General features: G+C 36.2%; 1 protein-coding gene across 2 annotated transcripts in view; it reads left to right on the top strand.

Annotated features, from left to right (window-relative positions):
- The window catches only part of CTDP1 (CTD phosphatase subunit 1), a 100,595-nt gene that overhangs the window by 56,069 nt on the left and 26,468 nt on the right, over window positions 1-18,058 (top strand). For both annotated transcript variants that reach the window (XM_071450618.1, XM_071450610.1), the window contains one exon: window positions 13,762-13,940. In XM_071450618.1, the coding sequence (XP_071306719.1) occupies window positions 13,762-13,940 (179 nt within the window). The remainder of the gene's footprint in view (window positions 1-13,761; window positions 13,941-18,058) is intronic.

Raw genomic sequence — 18,058 nt, 5'->3', positions numbered from 1 at the left:
CCTGAGCTCTGTGATACTGCAGATATTAATGATTTCTGGCTTTTAAACTATGCCTGATTTTATAGCAGATGTGTTATTCTAATGTTGCTCCATATGAAATGGAAAGTAGATCTATAAAGCTTCCACCTCTAGAATGTATATACAAGGTGTTGGTTTATTCTACAGGGAAGAAGGCTTTTCCATACATTCTGTGAAGGTTTTTCAACCAACTCTGGTAGTACAGAGTACTACCTGTAGCCTGGCCTTATTAAGGAGAAGCTGAAAGCCTTTTTCAGCTATTTGTTTACTCAACAAAATGGGGCAAAACCTCTTTAAATAGAGTTCAATAACCTTATTTTAACATATACGTCTACCTCCATATGCTAATTGAAATGCAGCTAGGCTGTCAACACTAATTGGCAACAGTTAAAAATGAGATGCATGATCCATGTTAAACAATTTGCAAGCTGATCCCTCACATAATTCTGAGCAGCTGCATAGAAGGCCTGATTGAGCCTCATCACAAGTCTAACATGTTTTTACATTTAAATTTGAGCTGTTACTCTCCATGAGGGATATTTAAAGGTGTCTGCTCAAGTCCCAGTCTAAGTCTGAACTGTTTTTTTCATAACTAATTTTTTTTGTTTTATCAAGATCTTCTGCTACTTGTATTTCAACATAGAAAGAAATATAGATATGCAGTATAGCATAATGTATGTTAAATGCTGTGAAGAATCTTTGCGAACATTTGCATAATGCTAGTCTGCTAGCAAACTTAATTTGTGGTTGAAATTCTGGGGTGATAGAAATGCAAGTCCATTTTGGTAGCACAAAGGCAGGGTTAGTTCTACATACAGCATTGAAAGACAGTTCAGTTTGTACCATTACCTTTTGATCAGCTGATCTTGATCAGTTATCATAAGGTGACTTACTGCTAAATTTAACTTATGCATAATTGCAGTTGCTTCTTCAGAGACATTTTCAAGGGAAAACATCTCTGCTTTGGTAGTTCTTTTCTTTTAGGTGCCAGCTTGAGGCACACTGAATACAGCTACTCTATGTGATAGTCCTTCAGCTCCAAGTGTTCTAGCTCCTCTGTCAGGACTACTATTTCCATTCCATGTACAACTTTAACAGAGGTTAGGAAAAGCTACAAAACTAGAGTCCCTTACTGATGTACAAAATTCTCTGCAGGAATGAGTTGTGAAACAAATAATTACCTGAATGGCTGTGCTGCAGTAAGTTTTTCATGTCTACAGCAGTGGCATTAATTTGAGATCTTGAGAGAACACCATTGTTACTGTGTTGTTATAGGGTTTGTATATGAGCTTGCACTTTCTAATTGCCATGGGTCACAGTCAGCTCTGGACAATATTGCCTGTCACTCCCTGTAGTAAATATGATGATACTGCTTTCTCAGAGATGAACACAGACAGCTGCCTATCCCAGATATTTCAATGCTCCAACATCAAGCTTGCTTCATCCCAGAGGTATTGAGGACTGGATATAACTATCATACCATGATACAGAGATCATATCAAAACCTGCATGGTATCCAACCACCTTAATATTGAGCTTGTTGTAGAAACAGACCACTCTTCAGCTGCTGGGCTTATCTTTCACTGCATTATAGATTGCTTCTTTTCTTTTTTCCTTAACTTATTCCATGCCTTATTCTTGCTATTGAGTAGGCTTGCTATGCAGGATGCTTCCACATATACAATGCTCATATTTCAGCACTACTTCACTTAAAAGCTTGTCTGTAAAGAGTCAAGCAGTCTAATTGCCCAGTTCAGTAGAAACTGGTTCAAAACTGCTGTCTTCACTGTCATCCTTAAATTTCTCATAAAACCATGATTTTCTCCAATGCTTATTATTTGAAGTGGTTTTGTTAGCTTGAGCACATTGATAACTGTCTCTTGGTTCTTGTAATAATAAAAGCGAGCTAATCAGGCTTATTGAAGAGGGAAGTTCACTGACAAATAATGCTTCATGAAGCCAGCTGATGTCTGCCAATGCTAAGTTAAAATTAGCAAGTCAAGGCAGATCCAAGCTGGCTTACCCATCTTAGGGGTAGATTTGTTCATAGTATGTGTGAATAAATCTGTACTGAATACAGCATATCAGTGCTTTTATAGCAGTGGTTTTGAGCTAGCAAGTTCTACTGTATCCCAGTTGCTCTATACATCGATAGTTTGAGTACCTTTGTAGCTGTGATAACTGCAGAAAGCTTGCGCATGCAGGTAAATGAAAGCAGTTTTTTGTCTGTCTTTTGTTCTCACCATAATGTTTTCAATTTCATTTAGACTGTGACTTCTGAACAGCTTTATATCCTGTTGAAAAAGAAATAAAAGAGTTCAACCTCTGAAAACAAAAAAACCCCTTATTTTTCTCTGAAATATGTATGTAGTGATGAATATTCAGTCTCTCTAAGCAAAAGGTATGCTTTCAGTTAACCTTGGGATGGTGAAACCCAACAGTGTGCTAAGAGAGAACATTGTTAAAATATGTGATAACAAGGATTCATTGAGAGAAAGCTTTGAAAATTTAGATGCAAAAAATGGGAGAGTGGTGTGCACATTGTATCAGCAACTCTTTTTATGCTTTTATGTATCTTCTTTTTAGGGTGAGGATTGCTTGGGTTCTTATATTTTCTGAAGTATAGTCCATATTTATGGCTGTTGTTCTTCAACATTTTCTGATCATGACTGTGCAGTAAGAGTGCATTTCTGGTTGCAGCATTTCAGAAGTTTAGCATTTGCCTCTGAGGTGCCTCAAAGGTAGTTTAAATAAATCTGTAATTCAGGTTGAAGTGTTTGGAAATTAGTTCAAATCAAGTTTCCTCCCACTCTTGTTTTCTCATTGTAATGGAATAACCAAATGGGTTAAGCCCTAAATGTTTCTCAGCAGTTTTCAAGGATAATGTGCTAAGAGTATTTGCAGGTTGGCTATGGTATTAACTAATGCCTTTGAGGATGACTTGAAAGAGAATATGTAGATTAGTGTCCAAGTACTTCTTTCATAAAAGCTGAGATTTTCTGTTTAGAAATGCAGGCTGCAAAAACCTGGATCACGTCTCATATTAGGAAAAAAAATCCCATTTTAAACTCCATCCACCAGTTCAGCAGGTATTTCCAAATAAAATGGTGAGTATATGTCGAGAACTGTCCCATTTTCTTTCAAAAACCATTTAGGCAGTCATCAAGTTGCATTAATGGAGGAAACCTGTCCATGCCTGTTCAGAGCTGCCCCTCTGCATCAGAAAGAAACATTTCAGCTGGGCCAGAGTGCAAGTGAGTTTTAGCAGTAGATGACACTTCATCCTGGCTAGGTGCCCAGGAATCCCATTGCTTACTAGGTTTGGGCCATCAGTATGCTGTCCTCTACAAAATGCTCATGGAGGGGATCACTGCAGTAAATGTGTTTAGCATCCATAGATTCTTTTGTGTTTTTAAGTGAAACTATGAGAGCAGATACTGTCAAGAGGTCAAGGAATGGTATTTTCGTGTTCAAAAAATAGTTGTAAAATGAAGTTTATATGCAAAAAAGGCTTCTCTGAGGGACTGATCAGAAGCACTACAAGTGGACTAAGTATTTTTGTGCTAAATTATTTTTACTCAAATTTCTATGTCTTTATATAACCTAAATAATATAAAACCAGGTTAGGAACTCAGAAATTGTGTAATTCCTTGATAGTAACATACTGCTATCATGTTGCCCTCAGCATTTCATTAGCAGCTTCCTACTGATGTTTCCCCTTGGCAGTGAAGTGTCAGAAAAGATCACTCAGAGTCTAGGCTCTGTGCCCTCTTAAATTGCCATGTGTCATTTTTAATAGAATGTTAGGATTTCTAACCTAATATGTCAGTGGTATTTTGTGACTGTATTTAAACAACTTGAGCAAGTGTTCTTTCATTAGCAAATTAGATTAATTTATTTTTAAAGAAATCTAGATTGTGCATGTCTCTTGCTAAATCTCTAGGAGTAAGAAAGTTATGATAACTTCTGGCAAAACTGTGCTTCGGTTAATAGCCAGACTGACAGTTCTTAGAGTCTTGCAAAATTATAAGACAAAGTTGTTCTTTGCTGTGTGTCAGCAAGGCATACTTTCTACTTTAAAGAAAGGGTAGCTTTGAGAACAAAGTGTGATGCTGTCTTGTTTTAAAACAGGTGAGCAGTACAGCTGTAGCCTGCTACAGCTTTTTAACCTGTTGTTATAAAGTTTTGCAAGATAAGAGCTGTAGGGACACATGCACACAGCAAGCTGAAATCCCTGAAATGTCCACCTGTGTAAAACAAAAAGGGAACAGGTATGGTATAGATACTTCTAGTCTTTATCTGACCTTTTTTGTTGGTTGGGAAAATACTACAGTAATGTTAGTCTTTGTTCATATTGCAGACTTGATAGTTTCTCTAAATTAAAGTATACTGAAGATGCATTTTTATAAGAATTTTCTCCTTGTTCCTTTCTCTTCCCTCTAGGAGTTTCTGTACATTAGTATTCTGTTTGTATAATATCAACGGAATCTCTGGGTGTTCCAGTCTCTGGATATTTAGGTAGTGCTTATTTCTACAAAAAGACTCAAACAGAATTTGAGTGCCACAGACTATCACCTGGGGACTCACTCACTGCCTCATTTCTTTAAGGTGAAGGTTTGCCTAAAGTGAAATCAGGACACTTAGTAATATGTGGCCCTTGAACTTGAGCATGCAGCTTGAGTTTCTGTTCTGTTGCAGGATTTTTTGTTTTGTTTTTTAAGACTTGCAGGTAGAGGTAAACTTGAAAGATGGCCCAGTGACACAAATTTTACTCTTCTGGAGAAAATTTGCTGATAGTTACCAATAGGCTGCAGCAGTAGTGCATGGTTCAGTTCATCAGATCATGAAATTCTGTATTGGTCACTAAAGAGCATATGGTAATACTTTAACATAACTTCTCCAGGCCATTAGTCTGTTGCAGTCTTCTGCTATTCAGGTTGTGGCTACACATTTAAAAAGATCCATCTCCAAAGTCTCTTTGCAGCTGCTTTTTCCTGCTGTGATGTACTGTTACTGCTTGTGTGTTAGTGTAGACATGAAATGAAGTGGGACAGGGAAGTGGTGTAGCTAAGCAGTAACCTAGCTTTAAAAAGCAGTTGAAGGTGACTAAGCTGCTGCTGTCTCTGAGATGTCACACAACGAGCAAGGATATAAATGTATAGCTTTTTCTGACCAGCTTTGGTTTCAGCAGGATGCATTTTAGTTTACATGTAGTCATCCAGGACATACATATCAATCTCTAAATGAATTATATAGGAAGGAAATCGCATAACAGCTTTTTTCTAAGGTTTGGTAATATTCCTTAAACTGTTTAGAGCATTTGTTTCTCAATCTACCAAAGTAGATATAATAACACTGCCAGGTTTGATATTCTAATATGAAGTATGCCTTTATCAAAATCAAGATAGAACAAAGGTAGTTCTCAGTGTATGGAGATTAAAATAGAGGAAGTGTGCTTCTTCTGTTAAATCATGAGCAAGACTAGTCACTTCTGATATTTCTGATTCATCACCTGCTCCAATGAGCCAGTGGTAATTGTGGTAGAGAGCAGTGAAATCTGCCTTGGAAGTGTTTGAGACAAAGGGGTATTGGACACTTGCATAAATGCATTGTGTGACTCTAAAAATTGAATCAGAAATTTGAAAGGAGAAAAAAGTGCTCTAATGCTAAAGAAAAAAAAGCAGATGAGACAGAATGTAAAAGACAAGTTCTTCTGAGGTTACTCAGAAGAAATGGGACTGAGTTACATCACACATTCTCCCTTAAATTTTATGTACTGAGAGACAGCTTAACCTGATTCAGACAGCTTGTCCTTCCAGTGACATCTTTGTAATAAGAAATTTTTTTGTTTCAAAGCAACTTAAATTCAGCCCAAATCTCTTAATACAGACTGTGTCTATTGTAGGAAGGTTTCAATGTTCACAAGTATTATGCCCTAATATCACCTCTCAAAAGCATGCTGAAATACTTGCTAGCTTCTTTGAAGACATGAGTGGCAATATCTTGCTCCTCAGTTAACTGTACCTAAACACTTGGCTGGTAGGAATAAACATAAAAAAACTTTTCAGTTGACAGAGGAAAAAAGTGAAATGAAAAGTTTTCATATACAGAAGAAAAAATTAAGATCAAAACTAAGTTTAACATTATTAGACTTTTCCAAATTAGGAAAAAACATTTGTGATGTTGAACCAAGTGGATTCTTTTATGTGCAGTAAAGTCATGGTGGCAAGCCACAGTTTCTTATAGCTATGAGAGTGACCTGAAAAGTCATTTGCTGCTGGAGAGGCAGTGCTGTGTTCCCCATGTCAGCAGAGGATTGCTTCCCTGCAAAGAACCCCAGGACAAACCTCTTCCAACTACTTGCTTTTTTGCCTTACCTAAGGCCAGAACTTTTCATAAATAATGGTCATTAACGGACTAAAAACACATTCTTTCTCTGAAGGGTAGCTTTAGATCATACTCTTACTCACTGGCCCTTAACTTATGTTGTTGGAGCCTTTTCTGGAATTTTGGCATGGATATTTTCAGCAGTCTAAATTGAAGAATCATTGCATTTAGCAGCCACGGAGCTCTTAATGTATGCTGGAGTGTCATTGTTTTAGAAATGCTGCAACCGAAGGAACAGAGGGCTCCACACTTGCTGCCTCCAGTGGGGTCAGGCTGTCTCCTCTCCATCCCAACCATAAGCTGATGGGCAGGGAAGGTGGAGTTGAAATGCTGTTCTTGTTTTTAAGTGGTTCTCATTGAATCTGTCCTCCTGGATAGGTGAATAACTGTATTCTGGTCACACAGGTATTATTAATTTTTTTTTTTTATCTTAGACTTCACCCTTTGAAAAAATTACAATGAAGATTTACAGGCCTATTGCTATTTAACAATCTTTTGGCAAAGGATTTCTTTTGAAAACAGAATAAAGGAAAGGAAGATGAGAGTTATGGATGCCTTTATAATTGGAAAAAGCCATAGCTTCCAGGCTCGAGTGATGTCCCTCACTCAGAAAGGCTTTGGATAAATGATTGTTTTATCTCCCTTGAGACATTTTCTCTTTAGAGTCTTTGAATTAAAAAATTGTTAATGTTAAAATCAGTAATTTCTAGTCCATGTGAATTTAATTTAAATTTCACAAATTAGTTGTTAGGAATGGGCTTTTTCCTCTTTATAGCACCAGTAAAGAGTTACCAATTTAATGAAGGAAAGCAATTTTCATTATTTTAATAATCAGAGAATCATATAATGGTTTGGATTGGAAGGGACTTAGATCATCTTGTTCCAACTTCCCTGCTATGGCCAGGAGCACCTTCCACTAGATCAGGTTGTGCTAAGCCCCATCCAACCTGGCCTTGAACACTTCCAGGGGTATGGCATCCACAGCTTCTCTGCTGTTCCAGTGATTCACCATTCTCACAGGGAAGAATTCCTCCTGATATCTAATCTAAATCTCTCTTCTTTCAGCTGAAAGCCATTCCATAACAAAATTTATGTTTTAGAAAGACTTTGGAATCCTCAAGTCAGCACTCGAGGCACCCTAATTGTCAAGGAGGGATTGCACCTTGTGCTTCTTTTAGCAGTTTCACATATTTGTTCTAGGCATCTTAAGAATGTTTATGAGGTTTCCACTCAAACCTAGACATTGCTCTCCAGGTGGGAAATTCAAAATTTTAAATGGCATTATTTGAAGAATCAATCCCATTCAATCATAAGCAAGGATACTGGATTGTTATTAGTGCTTTTTAATAACAATATCGGTATGCAATCTCTAAGTGACATTTTATTTCATTCCAAAGTATTAATTGCAGTAGTAAAGCCCAAATATAGTGAATTGTGCAGTTGTAGTTGCAGTTACCTTGCCTTTTTATTTGCAGAGGTTAAGTGGTCACATTATCAGAGGCAGTGGGTTTTGGTTTTTTCCCTTCAGATCTGCCTTTTAGGAGCACAGTCTGTTGCCCAGGGCTGCAATTAAAACTTGTGATGGCATTGTAGCCAGTGGTGTCAGCAGTGTTGGGAACTCCAGCTATTGGGGCTGCACTGCCACTTCATTTCCCATCAGGGTTCCTGTGCAGCCTCCAGGGATTGCAGTGGGGCTCCTTGTAAGTAAATTCCACATGGTGTTTTTAAATTGCTGGTTTTCAAGTTTGAGCATAGCAACTATGCTCAGCATCGAGCCAAGGCTTTTTCTTCTCACATAATTGCTTTTCATCCTGAAACTGGAAGGTTATTACCAGGAGCTGCTAATATTTCTATGTGCAGTTTGATAACAGTAGGTAAAAATAATTCTAGACCCACAAGTGCCAGGAAGCACAAGTTACAGTTTTGATTTTGCTCTCATTCTAAAGGCCTGACTTGGAATATAAATGAAAAATCTGTTTACTGCCTAAACTGAAAAAAGCTACCCATGGTTAGTGCCCCTTCATAGAAGAAAAAGGCAATCACCTCCCACTCAAAAATATACCATAAAGTATTTAGAAAAGCAAAATGTATGTTAAATTATACTTTCTGAGTATGAAGCTTTCTTATTCTGGAACTCCAGCTGCTGAGGAACAAAGCGGTAATGTCTTTAATTAATACTTTTCTATTACAAAAAGACAGTAAAATGTTGTAGTGTTTCTTTAATGGCAAATGAAGAAGCTACTGGTAAATATCATTGGGGGTGTCTTTTTGTTGAAAGGTGGCTACAAAAATGATTATGAATATAAATATAGTAAGTGATAAAAATTACAAAGAAAAACACATTCTCTTATTTTGAAACTATTTGGCTATTCTGAAAGCTTGTCATAAAACCATTTTACAGCATTAAAACCGGATTCTTTGTTAAATTTATTCACAGAGTAAACAACTGCTGATCTATGATCATTAATGCAAATTCACTTGACTTCAGATATTTTTTCTTATTCTAGGAAAGGTTTGTTCTGTTTTGGAATTTCAATTGCACTCAGTCTTCAAGTACTACTATATTTCTTTACACTTCAATTTTGCTTTTTTGCTGTTTGGCTTCACTAGAAATTAGGACTATTTTATAGATATATTGTTGAACTCTGATGTTTTTATCAAGGGTACAATGGAACACACACATAAAAACTAGATTAATGACGTGTTCAGTAGAAGATAGCATTCAAATAGGTAGCTATCACAGAAACTTTACTCTGACATATAAAGTTGCATAATTAGCACCTGATCTTGCTTAAGTTCAACATGTGGGTAACATCTGTATTATACTGTTTAGCACAGAACCCAGTGGGATTTGAAATTAAGGGACTGCCTGTGAAAGTTAAGTGAACCAGCACTTCACTTTCTGCCTGCTGCTTGTGCAGGGGCTCTGCCAGTCCTGTCGTGCCTTTCTCTCTTCCTTGCCATATTGTGCTTCTTTTGTGTCCAGCAGTTGAACTTTCCAAGTCAATTGCACAAATATCAGTTCTTCTGTCCCTCTCTTGATAAACCTTTCCTTGCTTTACCAAATATGCCTGGTGTACACTTAGAGGAGCTTGAGGAAAGAGAGGACAAGCATTTGTGATTGTGCCACAATAATGATTTGTCAAGTAGATTGTGTGTGCTGTCTAGAGAGCACTGTTGGGTGACCTCTTGCGAGCTGGGTTGTGGGAATATAACCGCACCTGCGTTAGAGTTATCAGTGCTGTATTCATTCCTGCAAATTACTTTATAGTGTGGAGTTAATAAACTTCTGCAGTATTATATACATTTATTTTGCTGCAGACAGAGCAGTTTTGTTTTCACCCCTCAGGCCTGGAAGGTTTGCAAGTTCAGTGCACAGCTCCAGAAAGATGGAGCCACAGTTCTTTCTAGTTTGATTTACAATCTAATACCACCATTCACTGTTAATTTCACATGCTCAGAAGTGCTGATTGGTTTGTAATTTTCAGTGTCCCTTTTTCTACCACTGCCTTCTCATTTTGCTGCTCTTTTAAAGTTTCTAAAGTAGTCAACTGATTTCTGTACTAAAAAGCAATAGTTTGGGACAAAGCAGAAGGAAATGTTGGAAGGGAGCCAGGGGTAAAGATTACAGAATCATTTTAGAGTTATTTTTTGACTTTATATACCACGATACATATTGGAACCTTTTGACACATTCAAATGGCAGACTATATTATTTTTTGCCAGTTCTTCCTAAAATAAAATACATTCAACACAATCTCAAATACATGCTCAGGACACACAGGTTTTATGCTGAAATGGAGTTGAGTTTTAGCTGTACTTGCTGTCAATACTAATTGCATGCATTGCTTACAATGAACAGACGTTTTTGTGGCAGTTGAAATAGACCTAAAGAACTCCTTGTAAATACTTGGTAGGTTTTGTTTTTTTTTTCTATTTCTCCCTTAACTTACACAATCAGTTGGAGCAAAAGTCTTTTTGGAAGGACTGGTGGGGAGGGGCAAAAATGTGTGTATCCTCTGTGCAGTATTGGAGCACAAAATTTACTGCTGTTTATCAAACCTATTCTTTTTGTAGATTTTTTTCGATACCAGTAAAGAAGTGTTTCAGACAATTGTACCACTTTTAAGAGACCTTTTAAGCAGTTGCAAGTGTTATCCTGTCAGCTAAGGTAGCTTCTCAGTTCTATTAGAACTTAAATGCCAAAGCACTTGCTAGTTTAAACACAAGAATTAAAGTTTATTCACAGCTCCTTTTTGTTTTTAAATATGTAGCTTGCATTACTGTGTATGTAGTTGTTACTTCCAAAAAATTTATAGTTCTCTGTCATATTCATAAAGCTGTATCAAAACATCATTGCCTGTAACTTAATTTAAGGAAAAATTGAAGTTGCTCATAGCAACTTCAATTTTTTTGTTTGTTTGTTTGTGCTTTTTTTGGTGTTTTGTTTTTTGTTTTTGGGGTTTTTTGGGGTTTGGTTTTTTTTTGTGTGTGTGTGTTTTTCTTGGAGTCTTAATTCATTTTGAATGTGCAAACTCAACTTCTGGAGTAAAAACATTTTTGGCTGACCTGGATGGTTAGTGCTGTGGAAGGCTTTGACTTCCCTTTTAGCAAAGCTTCATGTGCTTTTCAGCTCTTAGTTGGAGAATGAGACTAAAAATCTCATTGCTCTTTGGTCTTTATACTTTGCATGAGTGCACGCTCTGCTCCTCCTGAATGAGAAATAAAATGGCTTTGTCACATGAGGACTTTTACTGGCTTTTAAAATTGAGTGTTTAAGAGTTGCCAGGCTTTTGATTCTCTTGCTAAATTAAACTTCATTTTCAAGGGGTGAATCATTTTTCTTTTTCAATATTAATCATTGTTGCTGGGTTATAAAAGTCTATTTCAAAGGTAGCTGCTATGGGTACTAAAACAGTAAGCATCCCTTCACTGTATCTTAAGCATCCCTTCACTTATCACCAGTAAGATTTGGAATTAGCTGGCATTTTCTTCTGAAGTGTTATATGTTGCATTTATATTAATCATATAAAATCCAATCACATAAGCTGAAACTATAGTTGGTTCTTGGTACATCTGTATCTGTCCTGTTCTGAATCAGATTAAAAATTTCCTCTGTTCTTAGAACTTTCTTATTTATTCAAAATTCAGGTGTATATATATATATATTCAGGTATAGATAGATGGTTGGTGTTTAGATACTAATGAAGTTTTTTTGCCTGTTAACTTGTTCAAGTGTCATGGGCTGAATTCTCACTGCCTCAATGAAAATACTGTTTGTTTTCCATTTCTTTTGAGAATTGTAGAAGATGATGATGTAACACTTATATTTTTCAGCACATTTGCAATTTAGCCAATAATTAAGCAGGGATTCATGTTTAGGTGCCTTTCTAGTTAGAGATTTGTAGGGACTATCCCACTTCATTTTCAAATGCAATAATTTTTTTTTTTAATTCAATGTATTTCTGTGAAATGGTATATATTTGTGTACAACTAATTCTAGTAATTCTAATATTAAATGGCATTTCAGATTTCAAACAAATGTTATCATTGTACAGGATGAAAGAAAAACAGACATGGCAATAACCAGACTGCTAGTCTGTCAAAACTGTTCACACAAAGTATATTTTAAAATACTATCAAACTTCAGTTTGAGAGAGGCATCTGTAATACTGAATGTCTATCAGCCTAACTTTATTCTTTGAAAACCTTAACATATTTTGTAGTGAGAACATAGTTTTAAACGTAAGACTTTCTGGAAAAGTATTGCTTTTGGAATGAAGGAGTGTAATTTTTAATGTTAAAGACTTGCAGGAAAGGAGCTGTTAGAGCTGTGGATCTGTGCTGTCAATTACTGGCCATGTCAGCTACCTGGAAAGTCTTCTACCAAATCTATACAGGCAGGGTCTTCCTGCCATCCCATCCCAAACTGTAACACTTAAAACACTTGAGACTTTGACTGTGTTCTGTACATACAAGAAAATCCTCATCCTGTGTACTTCACATTCTTCTCCTTGGTTCACCATTGGCTTATCTCTAGCAGTGCTTTCAGTCTCCCTGACCTTTAATTGCATCCTATGATTCTTATTTGCCATGCATACGACAACTTCTGTTCACAGGAAGAATGTTTCTGGACTAATATTGTTGGATTTGACCCAGCAATTCCTACAGTTTATACTTGAAACTGCCATCTGGATTTAGATGTGCTGAACTGGTTTGCAGTTGCTTTTAAGAGCTAAACAAGAAAATTAAAAGTCCATTTACAAATGATCAAATATAAATTACTTTCTTACAGCTTTCTTTTAGCTTTTGGGATTGTATGTATAAAAGCAGCAAATAAACAGCATAAAAATTTTTAGTCTATTTTCATATGCAGATAGTTTTCTTCTTGATAAACATGATGTGGATTAGTGAGAACAAAGAGTAGTAGTGAAGCATATTTTATGTTGAGATAAGCTGCTTCTAGGAAAAATTCTTTAATATCAGTAGAGAAATGCTCACACATGGCTTATTTCCATGTCTTCTGCCAGTCACAAAAATTGAAAGACTGGGGGAATCTTCACCTATATTTTCTTATGTTTTCATTTCTTTCTGAAGGTTGAATGCTAACTCAAAGAGATTATAATCTTTTGAAGCTCATTAGGGTGGCTCATGAGTATGATTTGCTTTTAGTGATGGTTTCAGCAAAGCCAGACCTGTCACAGCAAATTCATAGGTTTTTAGAGGATTATCAAATCCTATGGTAACTTTTCAAAAGTAAAGACAAAGAATTATTTAACAAAATATGTAAACCTTTTGATAGATTTGTCCTTATTAATTAGCATAATCAGGCAGTCAGGTTAAAATGGGGTTTGTACTTTCTGTTTCATTCATACTGTATTATTTAGAAATTGACTTCTTTACCATTATATATGTATCAAGGAATACCTGTAAATGTAAGAATTCTTACTAGAGATTTTAATATGCCTTGCCCAAGTGATTCTATATGTTATAATAGTATAAAATGTATCTAGTAGAAAGTATGCATCAGTATGTTACAATAGTATAAATCATCTATCCCTTTAATATCAGAAGACAGCTCTTTTTTTAATAGTTTCTTGTGTGACTATCATGTATGTGAGTATATCTACCTTAAGCTAGGCATAGAATAAATATAGTTTATTGGAATAAAATGTTGCTAGAGTTGTTACTGAAGCTGTGTTGAAGACCTTGGGGTTTAATTTAAATTTTGACAGAGAAGGCCAAGGAAACTTGAAGCATATTCTTAATGATGATTTAAGAGTGATCCAATGATTATGAAACATTAATACAGAGTAGTCTCCTGGAAGATAAACTGACTCCTCCACTCTTTGGCAGGTAGATGACATCTTAGGAGAAGGCAGTGATGAAAGTGATACTGAAAAAAAAAAGCCAGAAGAGGAAGGTGAAAAACCTCAGACTAGCACAACAGAGACTCTAGGGAGGAAGGCAGATCAGAGACCTGGATCATCATCATCGTCATCAAGTGAAAGAAGTTTAACAGGCAGCGTACCCAGGTATGAATTTTTCAAATGTAAGAAGTGTTCATGATGTTTCATTGTGTTTGTGCTATTCAGCATGCTTTCTTACAATCTGGTATTTGCCATCTGGTGTTAAATTATATGTAGGTAACTTTTTCTTCTAAGTGTCTGAAGCTGTCATGCTTATCTCTGCAATGTTTTGGGATTTATTTTAGGAAGTGGTCTTAGTACATGTCTTATTGAGAACCAGTATATCACCTGTTCAGAAAGAACTGAAGGCAACTGAACGGCACTTCTTTTAAAGTTTTCTCAATCCTGTGTCAGATATAGACCCATGTCCTCTGCAACGTTACTTTAAGTAAAATAAAGCATGGTTTGTAAAGCTATGCTTTTTTTTTGTTCTGAATTTTTGAGACAGTTTTATGTTGGTCATTCATAACAATGAGGTTGTTAGGATGCTTTTCTACTTAGAAATTTAAACTTGCTAGTCTCTTCTTCAAAATTGATTTTAGTGCCCCAGCATTGACTGTTGGATAATGACTATCAACCAAGTTGCTAGTATACTAGAACTTAATAAGCTAAGTGCTTATGTTAAATATGTTAATGAATGGTTCTCAAGTTGCAGCCTGTTAGTACTTTTTAAGCTTAACAATTTAGACCAAGCAATATAAGATTTTAATTTAGAATTGCAGGGGTCATCATCTTGTGCTATAGGGTGCTGAAAGTGAAAACATGGCTCAGATGTGTGTTGTAGTTCCTTTCTGCTCTCTAACCAAACTCAATTCCCAGCCATAAGACTTTAAGCTCTAACACTTTTTCCTTAATAAGGATAATATAAGTAGTAGATTGTAAGCAACTCACATTACTTTAACTGTCCTGAGCTTTGTTCCAGCACACAAAGAAGGTATGAGAGAAACTGCAAAAACTGCCATAAACATTTATATATCACTGAATGTGATATATAAATGTTTATGGAGAGATTTTGAGTGGGGTAGTAATGTTGCTGTGTGTTGGCCTTATTGTAGAAAGAGCTACAGGAGAAACATGCATGGCCTTTTAGTTCATCATGGGTATTTCTAATCATTGAACTTCTTTAGAAAAAAGTTTGCAAGTTTAGAGAATTTGATTTGTCTCAAATAGATAGAAGAAAAATTTTCTCCCAAATGAAGTTTGAAAGAAGAAAGACAAGCAAAGGATGAATGTTTTAGAACACAGTTTGAAGCAGCAAGGCATGTCACTGTTAAGTCATCCTAATACTGTGATGTTTCATTGTATGGAAGACATACCAGTTTTTGGAATCCAAAAGGAAGAAAGAGTCACATTAAGGAATCTTGCTAAATAACTATTCTCCAAGTATGGTGTAAAAAGATAGAGCAAATGCATTTGTAATTATGTTTTATTCCATATACAGAAAGGTTTTTAAATAAGCTTGGGAATACTTCTTCACTCAAAAACTATATAGACATAGTAGTGTTCTTGATGGGATAAAGTCTTTGAGCAGCTTCTTAAGTAACTTTTCTATTCTCTCCACCTCTAAAGAGTTTTCTTGTCAGTTTGCTAAATTGAATTCAGTATTGAGCTTGATAGGCATGCTGGAAAACATACTCACAAAGTGCTGGTTCAGATGCTGACCCAGTGTCTACTAGGCAGGAAATTCTGCTTGATAAGAAAGGAGCCCGTCATTCCAATTACATTTTAAGTTTGAAGCTTTAAACTTATGTTTTCATGTTCAGCAAGTTTTTTATGTGCTAAAAAGGTACTGTATAAGAGGGGAAACTCAAGAACAGTCTCTGAAAAACAGAAGATTAACAAGAAACAGTCCGCATATGATCCAGTACTCCTATGATCTGGCTCAGCTCATTCCTATTAGAGATGAGCTCTACAGAGACTGTAGGTTTCTGCTGCTCCTCTACACTTTTCCAGTAGTTACTGACACTGAGCCATAACACTTAAAAAAAAAACCTAGCACTTACATTTAATGTTAGTCTTCAGTCTTGAAACTTACAGAATACCATGATCATTTCTCTGATTGGTGCCACTTCTGAAATTCTCAAGCATGGAGGAAAAAAATAATCTTTGAGAAAACTGATGGCTCCTACTGGAGGGGAAATGAAGCCTTTCTCCTGGATCCATTGCTAATTCATAATCAAGGAAAATTGAGCTCAGAGCTTCAGAAATCCCATAACTATCTTTTCTGTGCCCATTTACTAGAACTTTAAAGGGAACAGTGATATTTTGAATCCTAAGTGTTTTCTTTCAAATATAATAGTACTTCCTTAGAACAGCCACTCTTCTAGAAGACAGAAATTATAGTTTTCCTTTCTTTCTTACTGACAGAAAAGACTGCTGCAAACTCCGGTGCAAAATTTTGTTGGGGGCATCATTTATCCCAGTTGAATGAATATATTCATTGTTACTGTAACTTTATTCCAGTTCCCAGTCTTGAGACACTCTACTTTGAGAATCTTGGGACCTAAGTTTTTTTACAGCTCGGTGCTTCCCAAGCTGTCAGACTCAGATTTGTTATAGTCTGGGATATTTTTCATCAATAATTTCAGTGACAAACCAATCAAAACATATTATGGAACTATCTGGTATGTGGTCAAAGTCTTCTTAAAAGTACCTTTAATAGCCAGTGACACATCTCAAATATGGCTGACAAAATAATTGTAGGAATTCAACCATTTTGCCAAAGAATGATGGTCCCTCTGTTTTCTTACCCAGGCAGTTAATTGCATTGTTTCTCTAGTAAAGTTGTAATGTTATTACACTGAACAATCTTCCAGAATTCCTTTCTAGATGATGTGAGTGTGCTGTTGATTTGATTTTTACAGTACAGAAAAACTGTAAGGTCTAAAATTAGAAATATTGGTGATTTGAAGTCATCATTTCCTGCCTTCTGGATCATTTGTTGCATTAGCATAGCTCACTTAATCATCAAGCAATCTGTCTGTTAAAGAGCTTCTGTGTAAGGTCAGCCTAGAAAAAAATACATGTTGTGAAGTTAATTTTAAGAACTAAATCTTTCATTATCTCCTTTCCCTTAGAATAGATTTTATTTATGGGGACACGCAGTGATGTCTAACTGCAAAAGGAAAGGGGATCAAAATTTCTGTATGTGGTCAGTGCTTGGATGTTCAAGAAAACATTTAACCTTAATCTTAAGTGAGCAAATCCTAAAGTAAACAATTGCTTGTACTTGCAGATAATTGGAAAGTGTTGTTTGTCTGAAGAAAATTCAAATTCATTTTGCTCTTATTGGTAGAACTTCTCCCACATAATTGTTTCAAACTTGTCATCTGAATTCTGTGGTGTGTTATTATTCTAAACTACTTACTTACATTTCTGGATCCATTAGAGTTTCCCGTGCATAATAGTGAGGTCCTTTTGAAAATCTCTTGTTCAGACTCCCTCAGTAAGAAGCAGAGTTCATTATTGGAATTGGCCAGAACTAGAGGATCAGTTCATTTCTAGAACTGCTCTGTGGTTTTGGCTGTGGGCTTGCCGTGTCAGTGGCCATGGGATTACAGAGGAACGTGTCTCATTTTAAAGACTGTTCTCTCAAAGCTTATTCCATATAGATTCGTGTTGCAGAGGCAGCACTTCAGTTAAGCATTGGTGAGTGAGGTTGAATCTTGCAGCTTGTTCAGGGGGATAAGATCTCTGCATGGCATTAAAATTGCTGGAAAACTACAGAAAGCAAATACAACCCATTTATTGATTTTGGCAATGAGATAATGAATCCCAAATCAGTCAAAGTATGTTTGATAGGAGCAGCAGCTCATTGTTTTTCCTTGATGTAATTTGGTAAATAAATGCAGTTTTCCTACTTGAGTGTATTCAATGCATTTTAATGAGCATCTCACTCTTATTTCAGAGAGATCCAATATATCTCCTTAACAAAGCAGGAAACCCACTCAGCCTTTAAAGAGAATGTATAATCATTGAGTAGGGAAAAAAAATAGCCCTAAACTCTGCAAAGAGATCCTTGACAGGCAACCACCTCCTCTCCCAGTTGTGGGAAAGACTGATTTGGTTTAAGAATTTGCAGTAATAGGAGGCATTTGTCAGCTGGAAGGTGCTTCCCTGGAAATGCTTCTCTTAAGGTGAAGCAAATTAAGGAAGTTCAATACAGATGATGTGATGGCTCCAAT

This window comes from Agelaius tricolor, unplaced genomic scaffold (assembly GCF_023055355.1).
Source record: "Agelaius tricolor isolate 1412-34295 unplaced genomic scaffold, bAgeTri1.0.p SCAF_2, whole genome shotgun sequence".
NCBI classification, from domain to species: domain Eukaryota; kingdom Metazoa; phylum Chordata; class Aves; order Passeriformes; family Icteridae; genus Agelaius; species Agelaius tricolor.
This window is presented reverse-complemented; position numbering and strand designations above follow the sequence as displayed.